The following is a 24,398-nucleotide window of genomic DNA, read 5'->3' as shown; positions in this document are numbered from 1 at the left end:
TTTTTTTATTTATATTTTTAAGCTGACACTGAACTTCTTTCAAAAGAAAAAAAGTTGACACTGAACTTATATAAGCTAGATCCAGATTATAAAGCATTTACCCATCGGTAGCAGTTACATTATAAAACATTTTGTTTTAATTTTTTTAGAGACAAATTTAAAACAAAATAACCTATCAAGTCAAACTAAAGAAAAACAAAAAATAACAAAAAAAAAACATAAACAAATATTTCAAGACTTAATGTAACAAATAAGTCACTTTTTTTTCACGAATTAACATCATTGACGTGTTTGGTGGAAGGATTTACAGAAGGGGCAATTTAAAGCACATGGGCGTTTGGGACCCACTTTGATTTTTAGGGTGACATAGGTCGGTGAATATAGTCGTATAAGGACGACGTCGTCTCTTTCAAGGATATACGAATCGTGGTGAAAGGGATTAATTAGAAACTTTTTTGTTCGTTAATGTAGCCGTTAATGAAGGTTATTAACGGTTGAACAAACTAACTCGTTCCACGTGGATGATCCAACGGTTCACAGTTACAGACCGCGTCTCACGTGGGTGACTGTCTGCATCACTACTAGACAGGCTCACCAAATATTTGGCAACAATTAAGGCAGTTTCTGCTTCTTCCAAACTCGCTTTTCGTTCTTTTCAGCATTATTTTTATTCCTGCATGTGCACTCCGCAGTGTATTTGTGACTTTCTTCTTGTTCTTTTCTGTGACTCCAAAGCCATGAACTTTGCGTGTCACTCAAATGAAAAACAAAGTAAATGACCTATGTTTTTAACTTATGTATTTGCTGAGAATTTAATTCTTACAGTTTCAAAATGATAAATTTAGCCTATAAATATATAAATATTGTCATAAATTAATTCAATAATTTATTATAAATCATGTATATGATAGATCAATTTGTCAATAAGTAGTATAATTTTAGGACTACTCTCAAATTAAATATCATACTTTAAGGTTTAAATTGTTAATATGCTTAATGATTAGACTAATTTATCACAATATTTATATATTTGATGATTAAATTGATCATTTTAAAAATATAGGAGCTAAATTGTCATTGTGAATGCATAGTTCATAAATTATAAGTTATTTACTCTAAAAAATTAATGGTTATAACTGTCAATCAATAAAAATTATCTTTAATATCATTTTTAAGATAACCATTATCAATGTAGAAAAACCTATCTTACATGCCAATTTGTAAATGGATGATGGTGTAAAATTACTTTTACACTACCAAATATATCACCTATTTTCTGAAGAAGAAAAAAAAGAATTTTTTTTATACTATGGCATTTTTAGTCAATTAATATCTTTACCAAACATATATAATATTTTAAACACATTAAATAAAATAGACTCAATAATATTTTTTGTGTTCAAAGTTTCACATTGTTGCAAATTTTGGGCCTAAAAAAAATTCACAAAATTTCCCTTCAAATTTACAAAACATCTCAAATTTTCTTCTTATAGGTAGAAAAATCAGCACAATTAAGACATTTTGCAAAGGGTTTTTCTTTAATTCTCCACTATTTAGAAATTTTGCGACAAGTTTTTATGCGAGCACTGAATTTGTAATGTTTTATAAATTGAGGGACACAAATTGGATAAAATTTACGATATTGTAAAACTTTTTGGGGACAAATAGTGCAATTAATTCAATAAAATAATAATATTATTTCTGAGGTTAAAATAATTAATAATATTTATTAAATTAAAATGCGTAACAATGTTACTTTGGTACGTAATTGTTAAGCTTGGTTAATCAAAAGTAGTTAGCATGATAAAAGGTTTTAATAATATTATATAACACGATTAATTAATCAATAATCAATAATATAAATAATTCAACTAAGTTTTCAAAGATTTGCATAAATATAATATTTGTAGTGGGTATTCTATAGTGGAGCCGTAGGCAGAATTACTTAGCAAGAATTTCGGGTAAGTCTCCGTAGAATTTCTTGGGCTCATTGTCAGCCTATTGATTTTTATGTTTTTCAGGATGCACCAGTGTGGTGTAACCAGTTGATTCTTAGAGAGGCTATGGGACTGTGCCTCGTCGTGTCCCTGTTTAGTTTTTTTGGGCTTTGTCCTCCTCAGCACAAATATATATATATATATATATATATGCATAAATTCTTTCTAAAATTTCTTTACATTATATATTACACTTCTTATATCCCTCCATTTTTTATTGCTACAAAAAATTTCATAAGTTTTTAGGATGTGTGACACCCCCCAAGAGGTTAACATTAGCTTCCTATATTTCCATGAAAAAAATAATGTTGAGGCCTAACTAGATTGATTAATAAAGGTTGAACAACTCTTTGTTTGCCATCATATTAGTAAAGAGAGAAAAGTTCCATTGGAGCCTTAGCTTCTAAGGATATGCCTTCTATTGATGGACTTCCCTTATTAGGAAAAGAAGGATTCTGATACGTACGTGGAGGATGAAGCTACGCACCAAAGACGCTCAGCTAGGATGAAGCAGTTACCCAAGCATTGGGATATTTATCAACTAGGGTAGGAAAGGCTGGGAAATGGGGTACAAGTTGTGGGTAGAACGTGGCGGGAAAGGTAGTTACGTATTGTTCATATTGTTAGGGCTTAGCAATAACAGCTAACCGTAAATGGTTAAGCATGGGTCCTCCATTATAAAAGCTGTAACTAACTTGCAAAGGACATAATAAGAATTCCAGAAGTTTCTTTCTCTCAAACTCCTTCTCTCCCTCTCTTCTCTGAACCTGCGTTCCTTCTTCTCCCCGAGTTTCAATCTCCTCGTGGGGCACGCGCAGTGGGAGGTTTCCTAGCCCTCGAATGCTAGGTATCATTGGTGCTTTCATTGAGCACAAGGTTTGACGCATGGCTGAAGGCACGAGATCGAAAGCTTTATCATCGGAAAAAATGGAGGAATTGTTCGCGAAATTCGCGACAATGGTGGAAGCAAAGATGGAGACGTTACGGAGAGACTAGCACATCTTGAAGCTAGTAGATTCAATCCTTCGCAAGCACAACCTGAGGTATCTTCGTTTCCGGCGTCAGGATCTATTGCAGTGCCGCATCGGATGAAGCTGGATGTGCCAAAGTTCGACGGCTCCGATGCTACTGGTTGGATCTTTAAAATTACGCAATTTTTCGAGTATCACACAACTCCAGATCATGAGAGGCTCACCATCGCATCATTTTACATGGAAGGACAAGCATTAGCTTGGTTCCAATGGATGCACCGAAATGGTCAACTATCATCCTGGCCTGCATTCCTTCATGCCCTCCACTCACGATTTGCTTCAACCACTTATGAGGATCCAACGAGATTGCTATGCAAGCTCCAACAAAGGTCGACGGTAAGCAGTTACCTCTCCGATTTTGAAACTCTAGCTAATCGAATTATCGGTTTACCTGCTCCCATGGCTTTAAGCTGTTTTATCTCGGGTTTGATACCTTCCATTCGCCGGGAAGTTCAAGTCATGCAACCAGCAACCATAAGTCAAGCAGTAGCTTACGCTAAGTTACATGAGGAGAAGCAAAACGATGCTCGAAAAGCGTTTCGACCTGTTGCAGGAGCATCTTCAAGCTCTCTCCAACATTCAGCATCTGCACCCTTATCTACTACTCCATTGTTACCTACACCGACGCGTACCAACTCGTCCACAGTTCCTTTTAAATGTCTCACGTCGGAGGAATTAGCAATGCGCAGAGAAAAAGGATTATGCTTCCAATGTGATGAAAAATACTCATGCGGTCATAAGTGTTCTCCCTCCTTGTTCCTGCTCATTATGGAGGATAGTGAGGAAGTACCAGAATCCCATGATCCACAGTTCACCTTGCCAGAGATCCTACCGAAGCCACCCCCTGCGCAGTTGAGCTTCAATGCCTTATCCGGACACGTGGTACTGGAAACATTACGGATGCAAGGGTATATTCGTGGCCAACCAGTAAGCATATTGATCGATGGTGGTAGCACACATAATTTCGTGCACCACAGGGTGGTTATGTCAGTAGGATTAACGACAACGGTGACTTCACCTTTGCGGGTCACGGTGGGCAACGGCGAGGAACTTCAGTGCCAGCACACGTGTCCTAACGTTGAGGTAACTATCCAGCAACACTCCTTCGTCATCGATTTCCATGTTTTACCTATCCGTGGTGCTGATTTAGTCTTGGGAGTCCAATGGCTGAAAACGCTGGGACCGGTGTTGACGGATTACACCACCCTCACTATGAAATTCATGGCCGCCGGTCACCTTGTGGAACTACGTGGTGAACATGAACAGGCTCTTGAATCTATCTCTTCCTCTCAGCTTCGTCGTATGATACATACAAATGGCACTAGTATGATGTTTCACATTCAGTTGGAACCTTGCCAAACCTCACAACCTGATATCAACCCGTTACCTCTCAAAGTTGAGGAGCTGATTAATAAGTATTCACAGTTATTTCAGCCCTGGAACTGCCACCCTCACGAGACACTGACCACGCCATTAACATCCTTCCAGAAGCAACACCAGTCAACGTGAAACCATATATGTATTCGCATTATCAGAAAAAAGAGATAGAGGAGCAGATCAGCTTAATGTTGGATAAATGATTCATACGAACCAGCGCCAGTCCCTTTTCATCACCAGTGTTATTGGTGAAGAAGAAGGACGGATCATGGCGATTTTGTGTCGATTATCGGGCTCTCAACGCCATCACCATTCGCGACAGGTTCCCTATACCAACCATTGACGAGTTGTTAGACGAGCTTGGCGGGGCACGATGGTTCTCTAAGTTGGATCTAATGCATGGTTACAACCAAATCCTTATGAAAGATGATGATATTCACAAAACGGAATTCAGAACCCATCAAGGGCATTACGAGTTCTGAGTAATGCCCTTTGGTTTGTGTAATGCTCTATCAACCTTTCAAGCTACTATGAATCAGCTCTTTCAGCCCTGCTTACGCAGATTCATCATCGTCTTCTTCGATGATGTGTTGGTCTATAGTAAAACCATGGCGGACCATGTGGGTCACCTCGAAACAGCGTTCAAGCTCTTGCTTTCAGGGAAGTTCTCCTTGAAACGACCCAAATGCGCTTTTGCCCAGTCCCAACTGGAGTACCTGGGACATCTCGTCTCCGGCAATGGAGTTGAACCAGTCCCAGAAAAGTTACAGGCTATTCATGAGTGGCCTCTACCGCAATCAGTGAAAGCATTGCGAAGCTTCCTCGGATTGGTAGGCTTTTATAGAAGATTCATTAAAGGATATGCAAAAATGGCAGCACCTCTCACCCAGTTGCTTTGTAAGGGTCAATTTCAGTGGTTAGACTCAGCCACCACGGCCTTCATCTCCTTCAAAGAGGCAGTCCCAACAGCACCCGTATTAGCGCTTCCTAACTTCGATGTACGTTTTGTGGTAGAGACAGATGCCTCAGGCACCGGCGTAGGAGCAGTACTCTCACAAAATGGACATCCGATAACGTTCTACAGCAAGGAGTTTTGCCCAAAGCTTCGTGCCTCCTCCACTTACATTCGAGAGCTTGCAGCTATTACAATGGCGGTTAAGAAGTGGCGACATTACTTGTTAGGTCACCCTTTCGTGATCCTCACTGATCACCAAAGTCTGAGGGACCTTATGACTCAGGCGGTACAAACGCCGGAGCAACATTAATACCTCGTCAGGCTATTGGGATTCGAGTATAGCATTCAGTATCGGCCAGGGCGTGAGAACGGCGTCGCAGACGCATTATCTCGAGTTGCTGCTGAAGACGCCCAGGCTTCCTTGTACCTACTATCCATTCTCCAGTTCGCCTTTCTTGCTGATCTTAAGAAGGAGTTAGTCACTCTTCCTGAAGCATTGGCATTACTAGAGAAACTCCAGAAAGAACCCACAATAGCCCCAGAGTATAAGTTCGAGAATGGCCTGATCATCCACAAGCAGCATCTTTGGCTTCCATCGGAATCCACCATCATTCCCTTACTCATGGAAGAATTTCACAGTACCCCCACCGGAGGTCATTATGGGATTCAGAAGACCCTACAAAGGCTTCAAGAAAACTTTACATGGAGTTCCATGCGCAAGGATGTCTACAACTTCGTCGCGGCTTGTGTCACATGCCAGTTGACAAAGTATGATAACCGCAAACCGGCAGGGCTCTTGTGCCCTCTTCCGGTGCCATACCGGCCATGGGAAGACCTCAACATGGATTTCATTGTTGGGTTACCATCATATCGGGGCATTACATGCATCCTCGTTGTGGTGGATCGCTTTTCTAAGGGGCTCCATTTGGGTATGTTACCCACTAAACATTCCGCAAGACGAGTGGCGGAGCTGTTCACAATCATGATCATTCGCTTGCACGGCTTGCCTCGAAGCATTATCTCCGACAGGGATCCGTTATTTGTCAGCAGGTTTTGGCAAGATTTATTTGCTTTAAGTGGGACGAAGCTTCGTCTCAGCTCCTCCTACCACCCACAGACTGATGGGCAGACAGAGGTTGCCAACCGTATCATAGAACAGTACCTACGAGCTTTTGTTCACCGGAAGCCGGCGTCGTGGGGGCAGTTTTTGTTATGGGCCGAATGGTCTTATAACACCTCGTGTCATTCCGATACTGGGGTCACCCCCTTCGAGATCATCTATGGTCGAAAGCCACTAGCCATTCCAGAGTACTTGGGGGGAGCTGCAGCAGTGACGGAGGTCGATGAAATGCTTCGTCAACGAGAAGAATTTTTGCAGTTGCTTCGTCGGAAGCTGCTCAAGGTAGAGCAAAAGATGAAACTAACCGCTGATGCTCGCCGTAGACCTCAAGAATTCAGTGTTGGGGATTGGGTACTAGTCAAATTGAGACCTCACCGTCAAGTCTCAGTGTCGGAAACCACATACTCGAAGCTCACTAAGTGCTACTATGGACCCTTTGAGGTGCAGGAATGACTGGGTAAAGTCGCGTATAGGATGAAGCTCCCTGCGCACAGTCGTATCCACCTCGTCTTCCACGTATCATTGCTCAAAGCTTTTGTGGGAGACCCTATAGCAGCTCATGCAGACCTCCTACCAGACATGCGACCCGAGGAGACCACCAACATTCCCTTCACGATCATTGACTCCAAGTTGATTGCTACCACTAATGGCATGCACTGCGAAGTATTAGTCTAGTGGCCAGGTTCGTCCCGACAAGAAGCATCGTGGGAAGATTGGCAAGGGCTTCAAGAATGCTACAACCTTGAGGACAAGGTTGTGTCTGAAGAACGGGGGGATGATACGTACGTGGAGGATGAAGCTATGCACCAAAGACGCTCAGCTAGGACGAAGCAGTTACCCAAGCATTGGGACATTTATCAACTAGGGTAGGAAAGGCTGGGAAATGGGGTACAAGTTGTGGGTAGAACGTGGCGGGAAAGGTAGTTACGTATTGTTCATATTGTTAGGGCTTAGCAATAACAGCTAACCGTAAATGGTTAAGCATGGGTCCTCCACTATAAAAGCTGTAACTAACTTGCAAAGGACATAATAAGAATTCCAGAAGTTTCTTTCTCTCAAACTCCTTCTCTCCCTCTCTTCTCTGAACCTGCGTTCCTTCTTCTCCCCGAGTTTCAATCTCCTCGTAGGGCACGCGCAGTGGGAGGTTTCCTAGCCCTCGAATGCTAGGTATCAGATTCATGGGGATCCTCTAGTAGAATATTAGAATGATCTTAAGAATGCCCTTAGGAAGGGGCATATTCCCTCCTACTATGAAATGGAGCTTATGGACAAGCTCCAGAAAAGACTTAGACAAGAGAGTATCAGTGTCGAAGAATATAGACAACAAATGAAATTATTCTTTTTAATAGTTGGACTTAGGGAGGAGGAATGAACAAGCATAACTACGTGCACCCAATAGAGTTGCTGGTGCACCCAACAAATAACCTGAAGTGGCAAAAATGTCCTTCAATAAAAATTTAAAAGGAGAAGCTTCTCCCTCGTGTACGTACAGTCGTTAGCAACTCTCCTTGGTTTTCTTCTCGCCCCTCCCTTCTCCGATGTTTGCGTCCGTTGTCACCACCATTGCAGTCATCGTCGCCATCGTGTCTATTGCCACCACCATCACAGTCATTGTAAGTGATTTCCTTCGTTCTTGCGTTATTTGTGGGGGTGGGTGAGTTGTTTGGTTGCGAGATCCATATATTTCATATGGATTAGGTCATCCTTATAGTTATATGGATCAACTAATTCGTATAACTCATACGGATTGGATAATCCGTATAAGCTATACAGATTATTTAATCCATATAACTCATGAATTACCTAATCCGTATGAAATATACGCATTAGTTAATCCATATGTTTTACTAATTTTTAAATTATTAATGTAAAAAAACATGTTTTTTGATATTTAATGTGATTGGTTATTTAAAATAAATTATTTAGAATTTTGTTTGAAATAGTTAAATTTTTTATTAAAAATAAATCAATTATTTTGGTTTTTTTTTTCAATAGTTATTGTTGATTTTTAAATAAAAATAAAAACATTTCAATTATATTTATAAATATTTTTTGTTTTTTTTGTTTAAATAGTATATTATTTTCAAATATGTTCTGAAATAGTTACTGTTTTCTTAAATGGAAATATATTATTTTCAAATATGTTTTGAAATAGTTATTTTTTTAAATTAAAATATATTATTTTAAAATATTTTCTGAAATAGTTATTGTTTTTTTAAAATGAAAATATATTATTTTTAAATATGTTTTGAAATACTTATTGTTTTTTTTAAAATTAAATATTATTTTCAAATATGTTTTGAAATAGTTATTTTTTTAAAATGAAAATATATTATTTTGAAATATGTTTTGAAATAGTTATTGTTTTTTAAATTAAAATATATTATTTTCAAATATGTTTTGAAATAGTTTTTTTAAATGAAAATATATTGTTTTCAAATATGTTTTGAAATATTTATTGTTTTTTTAAAATTAAAATATATTATTTTCAAATATGTTCTGAAATAATTATAGTTTTTTTAAGTTGCTTTTTAATAAAGAAGTTAATTCACTATACAAAATTAATTAAAAATAAAATTTGAATATATATATATATATATATATATATATATATATATATATATATATATATAATCTTTTTAATTTATGAATGATTGTATTGTAATTGATTGAAGTATCGTTTGAATTTTGACATAAATTTATATGTATGTTCAAATTTGTAGATTATGGTTAGAACCAAAGGTTTAGGTCATGCTTTAGGCAGAGTTATAAGAAGAGCCATAGGGAGAGAAGATAATTGTGATTCAGATGAAGCTCCCCAACAGCGAAGGCCTACAACATTCGCACGTAGGCAACGGGAAGTTGCCGCTGTTGCTAAGGATGCTCCTCATGTAGATGACGGAGTTGAAGAGGTCTTCGAACAACATAAAGAAGCAGTTGTTGATGACCAGGGTTATCCAGGCGGGCCGCGTGACACATCAGTTTTGACTGCCTATGCTAATCATGTTGCAATCCTTGTTTGGAATGGAGAGGTATTTATAGTTTTAAATTAATTATATTTCAATAAGTATTTGTTATTATTGTTTAAATTGTTTAAATTATTTAAGGAACGTCCTGAATTGAAGCTATCCTCCCATGGAAGGAAGGTTTAGAAATTCAGGAGGCATGCTGTTGAGATTGAAGGGTTAGTCGCTGCCACAGGATTAAGTCTTTTGGACACTGGCGATCGGGAACTTATATCAGCTTTTGTGGAGAGGTGGCATAAGGAAACTAGCAGTTTCCATCTTTGAGTAGGAGAGGTCACCATCACCCTCGATGATGTGGCCTTTTTGCTTCATCTGCCCATCATAGGCGCATTCAACAGCTATGAGACTCTTCATGTCGACGAAGCGGTGTTGATGTTAGTGGAGTTACTTGAAGTCAATGGAGATGAAGCCAGAGCTGAGACAGTACAGTGTCATGGGGCATATGTACGACTATCTTGGTTACGAGATATTTATTATAGCAAGTGTTAGGCCGGACACTGGATTGTAGCAGCTCGAGCTTATCTGTTGCATTTGCTAGGTTGCACTTTTTTTTTGCTAACAAGAGTGCATGCATATGGTGTTTTTGGACGCCTTTCGAGACCTTAGTCAGAGTGGAAGCTACGCATGGGGAGCCACTGCCCTAGTGCATATGTACGATAGTTTGAATGATGCTTGTAAGAGCGACAACAGACAACTTGCTGGATATATCACACTATTCCAGGTAATTGTCATTGAATCTTATTTAATTTTTGTTTTTAAATTTTTCTCATGTGTTGATTTGATTTTTTTTTTTTGTTTTGAAAATTTTTGTAGTGTTGGATTTATGAACATTTTCCATCTATTGTTGAGACTTTTACAGATGAAGACAATGGTGAAAGTTCACCCTGTGCCTGCCGTTGGACCTCTACGAAGGCATTACCAGCGTCGACGCATCGGAAATGTCTAGATTGACTGACGACTGTTGAGGTTTGTTGGATGCCTTATGGTGACCATAGTGCAGTGAGTTTGACCTGATTTCATGTTTTTCTGGACATATCCGATGGGGTCCCGTTGTTGTCATACACTGACCAGAGAGGGTTGTGCGATAGTTTGGGTATGTTCAAACAATTACTTCACACTGTCTGGGTTCAAGATTATGCTTAGAAGATATTGACGACAGATGGATTCATTTCTCTAATCACCTTGCATCAGTGGCCCAAATTTGTGTTGTGCTTGGACAGTGTGCACCAGACTACATCGACTAGTTCTACATGATTTCACATCCATTTACGAGGCCGATACAGCTCGAGGATCCACCCAAACATCCACCTATCGTGCAAGATGAGACATATGTGGAACCAAATATGCCTCAGTACCCGGTAGCGGTTGTGACATCTTGGAAATTTCTACCCGAAATTTTGTAAACGATATATTTTAAATAATTATATATATAAGTATTATTCAGTGTGTGTATATATATATATATATATTGCCTACTTTCGAAAACGGGCCCCGACGGGTGTAGAGAAACGCAGAGACTGAAACCAGAGAAACGACACGCAAACTGAGGCAGAATTTTAGCATTCAAAAAGTCAAATTTTTCTTTCCTTGTGGCTGAGTATGAAGTCACATCAAGAGAAAAAGTGGGCCCTTTTTGTTCCACTCAAAATGGGACAAGTGGCAAGTGCTTTTAAAAAATAAAACAATAGGAAAAAGAAAATTTTTTTTTTAAAAAGCCACACTCTCTCACTTCACTCAGCAGATTTTCAGAAGCTTTTTCCTCATCTCCCACGTTGCTTTTCTTCTCCCTTTCTCCTCCACCATTGTTGCCCATTAAAGCTCCAAACTTTGCTCATCACTTCTACTCCAAATTGCAAAAGGAAGCCATTTTCGAAGTCGTGAAGCGCACCTCTACGTTGTGGGACTTCGAATTTCAGGTATGGGTGGACTTCTTCTCACATGAAATTCGTGGGTATTGGGTCTTTGGGAGATATGATGGGTAGTTCTACTAGGTTTATGCCTTATGGTAGTTATCTGTGAAGGAATTTGTTGAAAGCATGCTAAGCTTGACATGTTTGATGTGAGCCAAATTTACCCATTCTGTTTTAGGGTTTTGTGATGATGCTTTGTGATGTTTGTGTGCTGAAATCGTTGGTAGAAAACTGGTAGAGATGATGGGGAGAGTTAACCTAGGGTTAAATGTGAGAATGGTAGTGATGTGAGTGGAAAAGTGTGAGATTTTGAGGGTTTGAAAAGCTAAATTTGGGGTTATTGGTAATTGGAGGCTAAAGTGAGTTAATCCTAGTTTTAAAATGTCAATTAGGACTTGTAGGAAGGCTTGGGCAGAGCAAATGAGAAAAGTGAGTGACAAAGGTGAAAGCAAGAGCCATTTCTAGGGTAAATTGGGTGTTGAGGGGTCAAATTTTGAATCGGTGGAGTTTTTGCCGTAAAACCAGTTTGAGCAAGTTTAAATTAATGTTATAGACTTGTTTGAGATGAGAGTTTACTCCAAAATTACCCCATTCTCATTTTCACTTCTCAAACCTTGAAAATCCACTAAATTGATGGGTTTTAGATACCTAGATTTTGAATTGCCTTGGTCTGAAGCTTGTTTTTGGTTTAAATATGATTTATACATGATTTAGGACTTGTAGGATCCAATTTGAGCAAAATTGGATGTGGGCAAGATGGATTTCGAAATCTACCAAATTGTGCAGCAAAAAGTTGTCAAATTTGTGCAGCAGAATTTTTGTTCTTGTGCAGAAAATGCTTGTGCATTGCTGGTTATGGGAAATGTAGTACATATTGGGTTCTGGACACTTTTTAGCAGATCCCAACGGTCAAAATGTAGATTTATGTACTAGGAACCTCCAGTAAAATGTTCAAGTCGATCCAACGGTTAACGAATCGGAACGAAGAGAATGCTACTGGGGTATTTGAGTAAGGAAAGCTGTAATATGTGAATGTGTTTTGGGCAGAGTTTTCTGCCTCTGCCCCGTTTTCTTGGTTTAGGGTAGTTCATGATGTTTGGAAATTGAATTTCTTGGATATTGTGGAAGCTTGGAGGGGTTGATGGGGACCCGGTGTTGAGAGGAACGAGGATAAGGGCTACGTAGGAGTACGTAAGCTCAGCTGAAGGTGGGCAATTGGGGATGGTGGGTTCATGTTTGATTTGTGGAAGTGGGAGAGTTGATTTGCGCCATCGCCCGATCGCCACCTAGTACCACATATGACAGGTGCCCCATAATCCAACAAGCTTGATGTGAGAAAGAGTGGAAGAGTCAGTCTTCCTACTTTTGTTTGTTGACCACAGAGTGGTACCTGGAGATATGTCGCGGGGGTCAGGAGACCTTGGGGACGTCAGGTGGGGTGCTATTGCCCAAAACCAAGCTTGACCAATCCCGACCCAATCCAGACATAGTCAGTCAGTGAGAACCTGTGACGTACCTAAACAGGCGAGCTCTTGGCAGTTAACCAATAAAAGAACAAAGACCACAAAGCAAGGAGGCTTGTGTGGCGGCTGGCCAGCTATGAATCTTGAGTGGTATCTGGAATTTGGCCTCTGGTAATCGATTACCAAGGGTGTGTAATCGATTACAAGGCTTAAAAATGGAGTCAGGATGTTAAGATGGCCTCTGGTAATCGATTACCAATGGTGTGTAATCGATTACATAGAGTAACAGGGCACTGGTAATCGATTACCAGTTGGGTGTAATCGATTACACAGGGAGATAGGACACTGGTAATCGATTACCATTTAGGTGTAATCGATTACATAGTGTAATTTGTAGGTTTCCATGTGCAGAAGCTGTGTAACTCGAGTTTGGGCACTGGTAATCGATTACTAGAGAGGAAATCCCTTGAGGAGGATATTTTGACTATGTGTAGCTGTTATGGGACGCATTGTATTGTTGCCTGTAGTTAGATTTCTTGTGAAAGAGTCTACCCTCTTTTTTTTTATTTCTTGTAGATCGCGATGGCAGCGCAGTTAATCCATGATTGCGTGGTGATGGAGTGCCTAGAGGGAGTTTGGGAGACCCTCGAAGGCAATGAGAGGTGCCAATTCCGTGGCACGATTCGACTCACTTCTACTTCATTGGTACATCCAGAGGAACCCGCACACACGCTTCAGCAGCCTGTGGAGTGGATACTACCTACACCTACTCCATATCGACTAGTGGAGCCAGTTCAAGTGATAGAGGTGTCATCCTCTGAAGAAGATCCTGAAGAGGACCCAGAGGAGTTACCTCTTGAGCCTGCTGTAGATGCTCTTGACTTTCCAGAGGATGATGAGGACCCACTCCCTGACGTGGATTCTCTAGAGGATATCATGTCAGCATCTAAGGTAGACTCTACAGAGGAGAGTGGCCCTGGAGGGACAACGAATAGTGAAGACTCTTCATCATAGCAGACGACTCCTTAGACTAGGTTTACATACTTTTTGTGGGTGGGTGTATCTAGTACAGACTGCTAGGTTTACTCTTTTGATTTTTGGGTGGGTAGACCTATTGTATAGAAATTTTGATGATTGTATATATGTGGCTGAAGCCACCACAATTGATACCTTTGCTCTGGATGTCACTATGTATTTTGCAAACTCCCATATTTTGGACAGTTTTAGATGATGAATGTAATTATGTTTAATCTTGTTATTTGAAAAGAAAGTGTTAACAAATTTTATTGAAAAGAGTTCATCGACCGCATTTTATTATTTTTCACGTGACGACCTAAAATGATGGCTGGTATATTTTTTTTCTTTTTGAAAGAGCAAAATAGTTTAGAGGTTATGAGTGATTAGAAAGAAATGACTCCGAATAGAGTTGTGAACTGGCCATTCAGGACTCTATAGTGATAATTTTCCTTCTGAATTTAATTACCGTGAAAAGAGAGAGAAAAGAATAGAAAAAAAAATTCCCATGGTTTTTGTTATTTAAATTATTACTATTAAACCAGTCATTATTTAGGGACGCCACAACGACAATAACTATGGCGGAAGCACTTGCGCATGCACCTTCTGATGTGGAGCAGCTTAGACATGCAGTGGTAACATTTATATTCATCTTGCTCTTAATTTCATTTAATTCAAACATGCAATTTGGTTATACCTAATTCATTGTTGTGAATCTCGTAGGAGGCTTGCCAAGCAAAAGCTGAAAGGTTAGAGCAGTTGCTTAACCTAAGGATAGTGACTAAAGGCACTGAAACATACAATGTCATGCAAGATTGCCTAAGGATTGCTAGTGTTGTCACTGTGGATCTCAATGTATATGCGCGGTCGCGATGAAGGCGGTGCACGGGTCACACATGAAGACATTTATAAATTTTTAGGAAAATTTACAGACTATGTTTATCATTTAATTTTATTTGACAACATTTTTGTTTTAACAATTTTATTTGAATTGTTTTTTATATTACTATTGACAAACATAAATTATTTAACCCTAAAGCGTAACACTAAACCCTAGTCTGCAAAACCCATAGTTTTTGATGTTTTACTAAACCTTGGTTTTCATGTCATAGTTAACTCTAACAACGCATGTAACACTAAACCCTAAGTATTATAGTAGCCCTAAACCATTTTAATGTAAGGTATAAGACATAATTAGGTGAATTTCCAATGAGACAACTATATATTATTGTAGTACATGACAATGTCATAGGTACCTAAATGTTGACTATTCACTTAAATCAACATAATCTCTTTTCAACATCATCAAATTTCTATACTACTGCATTCTACTAATATATGCAGTTGGCCACTGCTTTTCCTGAGGATGAAAATTCCTAGACCATAACAAAGTTAGAGGCGGTAAGGGACAACAGTTTCTTAAATAAATCTGTTACACATGCATAAACAATTTCAAGTTATGATAACACAATTTCATAAATTTAAAAATAGGATTATGATGAATCTACCTGAACAAAATGATTGCCATAGACATGACCAATACATATTACGTGATGCTCAGAAGAATCTGTTGGTAGTTGACTTCTTAGAGGAAAAAACGTCATGCTTTGTTGCAGAGACAACAATACAAGGATAACATTATACCTTGATGCAATGACATATCCCATGTTGGTTATATGCATCCACTTATCCATAGTAACTTACATGAACCAATTATACGAATTACATTTAGTTAAACTAAATTTTAAATAAAAAACAAAACATAAATTACATACCATGGATAATCCATCAACAAGTAGGGACCTCTTTATTTCCTCAAATCTGTCTATGCCACCAAGGAGGTTGATACACTCATCAGACCATTTGGCAAGTTCTTTAAGCAAATGGTTGCGCACCAACGACCATGAATCTTCACCCATACCTAATAAGGTAGTAATTGCACAATATCCACAGTTACCGTCATCTTTGACATCAACAATGTTTTAAATGGAATCGTGAATGAACGGATGAAATTGATCCAACATCGGCATAGTCCTTCTTGGAATTGCCTAGTTAGATAATGATGCACTACGTTTGACTGAAGAATTACTATTTTGCACAAAATGTAAAACATCAACATACTCTCAGTAAGACAGATCACGCTTTGTTGACCTTTGATGTTTGGTGATTGGTTTCTTTTGAGCACCTTTGGTGTTGACCTTTTCTGGAGGAGGACACATAGAGTTTAGATCTGGGTAGGCAATTTCCCGGAGTTTACTCTTTAGAGTAACTTTGCCATAAACATCAAGCTCTTCAAATCGCTTGGATATGGTTTTCATCTCTTCGGTTATGGTCACTTGGGGCTTAGATAACCCTTGGTCTGATAAACTTAGCCTCCACCAAAACATATGGGTTGTCTCAAGTGGTATAGTACCAAGAACATATTTGGATAGCTCACATGCACATGGAAGACCATGAGTAGTTCTCATGACACATCCACAACGAGAAGGGTTTTTGCCAGCATAATGTACACACTCAAACTTAGCAGCAATCTGATTTAAAGCATACCTTGATACCATGCCAAGTAGCCTCTTGTATAAGGTAACTTTAAAAACATGTCCAACCACATGTGTACTTGTCTCAAAGAATGCCTTAATTTTAGTGTATTGCAGCGTGATCATGTTGTTCATGGCTTCCCAAACACTACATAGGTCTCCAAGGCTATTCTGTAATAGTCTTCTTAAAGCCCAATGAGCAGATTCAACCCTACATATGAAATACACAAAAAAAAAAACAAATACAAGTATTTTTTCCATTAATTCCCCTAATGAAGAAATGAGAATTTTCATACCTGTTTGTTGTTGTGTTTCCTAAGTACATCACATTATTCATCCAGGATTTAACAAATTTTTCTTTATGGGGAATTATCCATAAAGAAAAATTTGTTAAACACCACACATAGTCAACAAATATTGACCATAGTGAACAAGCAATTTCAAACTTCTTAAGGCAATCATCAAACTGATCCTCAGAAGGACAATAAACCAAACTCCCCCAGGCATCCATGACATAATCCTATGCATTTTTTTGACCAATTAGGGATTTACATTTTGCCTTGACATTCTTGTTGATGTAAAACCTACACAACAAGTTGGTACAAACAGGGAATACAGTTTTCACTGCATTCATCAATGCTAGGTCTCTGTTGGTAACAATAACTCCAGGAGGGGCATCACATCTAAGAAAAAGACCTCAAAACCGTTCTAGAGCCCAAACCACATTATTTAGACGTTGTCCCTCCAAATAGGAAAAACCAACAGAGAATGTCATCCCTGTTGGTGTCACACCAACAAAGTCAAGTAATGGGAGCCTGTACCTGTTTGTTTTGTAGGTACTATCTATCTTTTACCAAGTTACATGCATTGCATAACTTCACTGAATTAGGATGACACAAGAATATATCACGTACAACGTCTTCATCCTTTAATCCATGTCAATGAATATATTGATCCCATTGAAGAAGCTTCATTAGATGTTGCATTTCAGTATCATTGCCTCTTATCGAAGAACGATATGCACTTCTTACTTTGTATATTTGTTTGATTGTTGTACAACTATTGGCATTATGCTCCTTCAATGTTAGCAGAATATTTCTTGGTTTCACCATTGACTTTGTCATATCAACAATAATTGTCTTTTCTTTATTAATCAATCGACCAACGTATAGATATCCAACTAATGACTTTGCCATTTCATGATTGTGACTTCCACACATTAACTTCACCATCCATCCTTGGCCTCCAACCACTGGTTTCTTACAAAGCTTAAAGGGACATCCATATTTCCTACTGCCAGTATCTCTTCTTACAAAATCTTTATTCCTAGACCTATACTGACCACTCCTTTCACAACCAATTAAGACAAATGAAGTCCTTCCTCTCATACTAGTGTTTGTGTCTGACCTCATAATCACTGCCACAAATCCAATTTCATAAGCAACAGATCGAGCCCACTGCAAAACATCATCTCGGGTAGCAAACACCTACAAAGCAATCCACACAAGTTTAGTCTTCAAAGGGACATTCATTTTATTAATTTAATAACAATAAATCACATTAATACCTGAGAAGTATTGAACGCTTCAGAACAATCAACATGTTCTTCATTCACACCAGCTTCATCTTCATTTTGTTCATTCATATCAACTTCTTCAGACATTATACTACTATACATCCATTGATCTTCCTCCATTTTAACAACACATTCACAAGTTTGAGCATCACAAAGAAACAACTCATAACCGCATCATACATATACTATCACACAAAATCCTACATAATTTTTTATTGAATATAATATTATAAAACATTAAATTTCATAACCAATAACATAAAATTTTTCTACTTACAATTCATAACCATATAATACATAAAAAATTATAACCGAACTATATGTAGTAGAATAAATTATTTTAATAAACTTAATTGTAATTCATAAAATTATGACCACACAAAACAATCAATTTTAGACAACGACAACTTAAATAAATTATACATAAATTACAAGTGTAAATTATCTTACAATTAATACCATTTCCAAAATATAAAAATAAGTAATTACAAATTAATTATCAATGTACAATTATTTAAAAATATTTAAAACAATACAATGAATTACATTTCAAATAAACAAGTCAACAAATAAATTTTTTATACACATTAATTTAATTTTTTTTAACAATCATACTAACATATTTATAATTAAAAAATTATACATTTAATATTTCTTTTAATTTTAAATAAAAATTAAAAATCCGTATAACTTATACGGATTACCTAATTCGGATAAGTCACACAGATTAATTACCTAATCTGTATAAGTCATACGGATTAGTAAATCCGTGTGACTTATACGGATTAGGTAATCTGTATAAGTCATACAGATTTTTAATTTTTATTTAAAATTAAAAGAAATATGGCTTAGTTAATCTGTAAGTTATAATAAAACTTACAGATTAATTAATCAGTAAGTTTTATATAAATTATGGATTTTTTAATCCATATATGCAAAAATAAATTAATGGTGACGTACCTCCGACGTATCTCCTTTAACAACCAAAGCAACCACTGCAACAACCACTACCGACGTAACTCCTTAACACTATCACCTCGACCGAAGCGACACAATTCACCTCTCACGACAATAAAAAAACCATATGAAACGGATTGAGAAAATGAAAGAATGACTGCGTAAAAAACTTAAAGGGAAGAAGAAAGTAATAAGAGCATTTTCGGAATTAAATTTTTTTGCTGGGTGCACAAGCAATATGGCTGGTGCACCTAGCAACACCCAGACCTAGATGAGCTATGGCTTTCACTCTTATCCAAGGAAGGACCAAGCCCAAGGAATTTTGGGGGCTACACCTTCAAAACCCAAGGAAGATAAGGGTAAGACCATAGAGAAACCCACCCCTAAGACTAGTTCCCAGGCAAGGACTAGCAACATTAAATGCTTCAAATGTTTTGGGAGAGGTCACATTGCCTCATTAAATGCTTCAAGTGTCTTGGGAGAGGTCACATTGCCTCTCAATGCCCCACAAAGAAAACCATGATTAAGAGGAGTCAAGACATTTATAGTAGTCAAGAGGAGACTACTTCTTCCCCGTCTAGTGAGGAAGTCTACCCCCATGAAGAAGGTGACCTCCTAATGGTTAGAAGGCTCCTTGGAGGCTAATCTTATGATCTATCCCAATCCCAAAGAGAGAACATCTTTCATACAGGATGCAAAATTTTAGATAAAACTTGTTCTCTCATTGTGGATAATGGATCTTGTTGCAAGTGTTGTAGCACAAGATTAGTTTCCAAGTTGAACCCCACTATCATTCCCTACCCAAAACCTTATAATCTTTAATGGCTCAATGAACAAGGGGAAATGATAGTTAACCAACTAGTGAAGGTACCTTTCTCCATTGGGACATATAAGGATGAAGTTATTGGTGATATAATTCCCATGGATGTAGGGTATATTCTCTTAGGAAGGCCATGCCAATTTGATAACAAGATCATTTGCAATGGCCTAACTAATGAGATTACCCTCACCCATCTTGGCACTAAATTTGTGTTGCATCCTTAAACACCTTCATAGGTAGCTAAGGATCAACTTTCAATGATGGACAAGAGGGATGAGGAAAAGTTAGAAAAACAAAAGAAAAAAAAGGATAGTAAGGCCTTAGCTCCAAAGGTCAAGGAGAAGGAAAAAAGGGAGAGTGTTTCTCTAAGAAAGTTATAAAGAAGAAGAGTCATTTTACAACAAAAGAAGATATTGAGAGAGCTCTTCTTCTCAAGAAAGCTTTCTACCTTCTCCTCTCAAGGGAGACTTCCCTTAGCACTGCCACAATTCCCACACTTGAGACCATTCCCCCAAAGAGATACCCCTTGGGTTACCTCGTCTTAGGGGAATAGAACACCAAATAGACTTAGTCCCCGGAGCAAGCCTTTCTAATAGGCCAACTTATAGGACTAATCTTCAAGAAAGCCATGAGGGTGGGCTAATGGGGAATTTTGGAATTGATAAGACTTTTGTCATCCTCAAGGAAAAATTCTTTTGGCCCCATATGGAAAAAGATGTCCATAGGTACTGTACTAGTTGTGTGGCTTGCTTACATGCAAAGTCTAGGGTGATTCCTCATGGGTTATACACACCCTCACCCATTCCATCTGCAACTTGGGTAGATATTAGTATGGACTTTGTCCTTGGGCTTCCTAGGACCCAGAGGGGTGTAGACTCTATCTTTATAGTGGTTGATAGGTTTAGCAAGATGGCATATTTCATATCATGTCACACGGTAGATGATGCTAGTTACATCACAACACTCTTCTTTAGAGAAGTTGTGAGGCTTCATGGTTTGCTTAAGACTATTGTGTCTGATAGAGATGCTAAGTTCCTTAGCCATTTTTGGAAAACTTTATGGGCTAAGCTAGGAACTAAGCTCCCTTTCTCCACCACTTGTCACCCACAACTTGATGGGTGTTTCGCTCTCCGGGACACTACTTATTTGTGTGGATGCGAAATCTACCGACAAGTGCACCAGGTCGTCAAATAAATACTTAAAACGGTGTGAACCGAGTATCAAACTCAGGGAACTTGTTCATTTGGTAAAGGTTTATTCAATAAGCAGACATTTGCAAACATAAATCATGATTGTGAATGAAAGTAAAAGTATGTTCTATTCTAATTACAAAGCAATAAATGTGAACAAGTAAATGTGAAAACAGATATCTAAAGGCGTTGGGTCCTCTTACTGAGCAAATTGATGCAATTAAGGATGTTTCTCTAATTAAAGATGTTTCTGTGTTCTATAATGAAGGCTTAAGTACTAAACACCGATGTCTTATGAGTTTAGCCTAATTCTAATTAAACTTCGTTCGCAGATGTCTCTTGTTGAAATTAGCTTAATTGAACAGCTTTATGATCACAACATAATAAAAACTAAATTACCGCACTCCGTGTCCAGACATACGGTAACCTAATCCTGCTCTATCAAGTTCTAAGAAGACAATACATCTTTCAATGCTAAAGCCCCTAAAAGTACACACATATGGGTGATCAAGCCACAAGCATGCAATAATAAAGTACCGATATAAACAATGAACACATAAAACAACCTTAATTAGATAGGGAAAAAGTTTACATCAATTACTCAGCAAGAATCCCGAACTGAGGGTTTAGCCTTCCATAGCAAGGAAGCTCCTTTTACAATGAAGAAGAGGAATTAGGAGAAATTGCTTGCTTACAAAGGAGTGGGGATGTCTCCTCCACCTCTAGGAATCTCACAATCACTCAAAAACTCACAAATCTTCCTAAAAGATCAAAACTTGGCTTCTTTGCCTTTGTGTATTTCACTCTTCAAGCTTTGACGGCTATTTAGCGCTCTGTATTTCAGCCTCCCTTTCTCTTCTGCCATTCTAGGCTTAAAAAGGGCTCACTGACCTCGACGTCGCGCTTAGTTCCATTCTTGCACTTAGCGCAAGTAAGTGAACTTTCGCTTAGCGCCAAACTCGCGCTAAGCCTGGAAGGTGACAAATGACTTGCTGAGCGAGATGATGACGCACTAAGCGCGTGCCTGCGTGACAGATTCCCTTCCAGATTCCTCCTATCCACTAAGCGCGTTGATGCCTCGCTTAACGGATGACACTCACTAAGCGCATTGAGCTCGCTTAGCGAGACATCAACTTTAGCACTTCTTCAAAATAACTGCTTTTTGCCTAAAATTGAAGAGAAATTGACGTTAATTCCATACACAAGGCTTATACTGAGCACAAATAAAAACAAAGCAGAATTTATTTACAATCCTACAAAAGAACCATAAATTAGGGGAAATATATACATTTTGTAAAAGTTTTCTATACAAAAGTTAGTCGTATAAGACGACTAACAAACTCCCCCAAATTTACAGTTTTGCTTGTTCTCAAGTAAAGAAAGAACAGTTCACTTGTCCTCAAGTGACAAAATCATAGTGGTTATTCACAAGGTGTTTGCTCCAAAGAATTCAATCACATGAAATGAATGACATACAATGCTTCATCCCAGCTTCTCACAAGACATGCAACTTTTCAAAGATGTGAACATCATTATTAAGGAACACAACTGAAATAAGCTAGTAAGAATGATGGATATCAAGGAAGGATCATCACCCAAAGCCTCACGGTCACTGTTTCACTCAAGCACAAGTGTTTAGGCTTATCCATCAAACAACAACCAACATAAGTCTCAATCTTTGCACTTCATCTCATATCATACAGTCAAGAACACACAAATTGAATCTGAAGGACTTTACTAGGCTTGTAACAAGGCTGGGCTGCAATCAATTCATGGTTTTTCTAGAATGCAAAAGCTTAGGTTCTAAGAGAGAATTCATCCATAGATCAACCTTTTTCTTTTTATTCCATCTCTATTACTTGCCTTTCGGCACTTAGCTTTTCTTTTTCTTAAATAGCAGCACACACACTTTTATTTTATACTTACAGTTTTTTTTGAAATACGTGTTGCTTATTGGATGACTGTGTGTGTTGCTCTTTTTTTTACCATTACAAGCTTTCACCCCATAATTCCCCCAACTTTGGGCAAATTTTCTTTGAACCAAAATTTCCTTTTATGAATGATGCTCTCCTACAACCTAAGACAAGGTAGAAGGAGATAAACTGTACAGGCTCAAGGTTCAATCAAATAATCATACTTTCAGCTCAAAATGGGTGCAAGGGATAAATCAATCATGCACAAGGTAAGCTTTTTAGCTAAGTGGCTATCATCAATCAAAACATGGCCTTCATCATCTTCAATTTCATGCATTCATTCCATACTCAGAGATTCATGCAAAAACCATTACTTAACGTTAGTCATTCTCTCACAATTAAAGATCACACTCTCACCGGGGTGCGGCTAATGCATTCCTTCACAATCAACCTGACAAACCAACTAACATTTCCAGTCATGATCCTAATTCCATGTTCTTTCTCTTCTAATGACTGCATGCTCATTGAAGGCATATGATCCACGCATTTCAATTCACTCATATCATACAATTGATCAATTCAAACCAATCACAAACACTGAATTCCAAAATCAAGTATCAACCACTAGATAATATAAATGCATTGTTCAATCACGCTTTGTACAAGCTATCAACCAAAATAAAAACTATAACTGAAATTTAAAAGCTGAAACATAAACATAAATATAAATTATAAAATGTACTAAAGACGAGATAATATTAAAACTGTTTGAAAAACAAAGAAGTAAAAATGCTGATCTTGTCAATGATCCTGTGCAGAGTCCATGGCATGCTCATTTAGGTCCAGTGCAGTAGTGCCTGCTGATGAATCCTGAGGAAGGGGCAGGTCTAACACTAGTGCAGATGGCTCAGGCTAAGAAGAAGACATATCTAGTACTGCAGTGGAAGGCTCTGGTGGAGGCTGTGGAGTAGCTGCTACAAGATCAGTCTAAAAAATGAAAGGCTCAGGTGGAGTGGGATCTGAGGCCTCTAGAATGTCATCCTCCTGGTCCAACTGAGGCTCCCGTGTTGGATCAAGTGGCATCAGAATAATTAAGAAGGGGGGGGGGGGGTTAAATTAATTATTAATGTACCTTGACTAATTAAAACTTATCCTTCTTAATGTTACTAGATTCAATTAGGCTTTACTACTAAGTTATGTAACTTAAACAAAAGTAAAGTGTAAAAGTAAAGTGCACAGCGGAAATTAAAAAGTGTAGGGAAGAAGAAGAAAAACACAAGACTTTTATATTGGTTCGGCAACAACCCGTGCCTACATCCAGTCCCCAAGCAACCACCGGTTCTTGAGATTTCTTTCAACCTTGTAAAATCCTTTACAAGAAAAGATCCACAAGGGATGTACCATCCCTTGTTCTCTTTGAATAACCAAGTGGATGTACCCTCCACTTGAACTGATCCACAAGAGATGTACCCTCTCTTGTTCTCAGTTACAACAACCCAAGTAGATGTACCCTCT

General features: G+C 38.2%; 1 protein-coding gene across 1 annotated transcript; it reads left to right on the top strand.

Moving 5' to 3' along the window:
* Nucleotides 1-2,560: 2,560 nt before the first annotated feature.
* LOC114412790 lies at nucleotides 2,561-4,887 on the top strand. Its single transcript, XM_028376872.1, has 3 exons — nucleotides 2,561-2,565; nucleotides 2,893-4,533; nucleotides 4,623-4,887. Exons 1-3 carry the CDS (start codon nucleotides 2,561-2,563, stop codon nucleotides 4,885-4,887), a joined length of 1,911 nt encoding a protein of 636 aa, XP_028232673.1.
* The last annotated feature ends 19,511 nt before the right edge of the window (nucleotides 4,888-24,398 follow it).

The sequence above is a fragment of the Glycine soja genome, chromosome 1 (genome assembly GCF_004193775.1).
Source record: "Glycine soja cultivar W05 chromosome 1, ASM419377v2, whole genome shotgun sequence".
In the NCBI taxonomy this organism is placed as follows: Eukaryota; Viridiplantae; Streptophyta; class Magnoliopsida; order Fabales; family Fabaceae; genus Glycine; species Glycine soja.
Note: the sequence above shows the minus strand (reverse complement) of the source record. Positions and strands in the feature narration are given on the sequence as shown.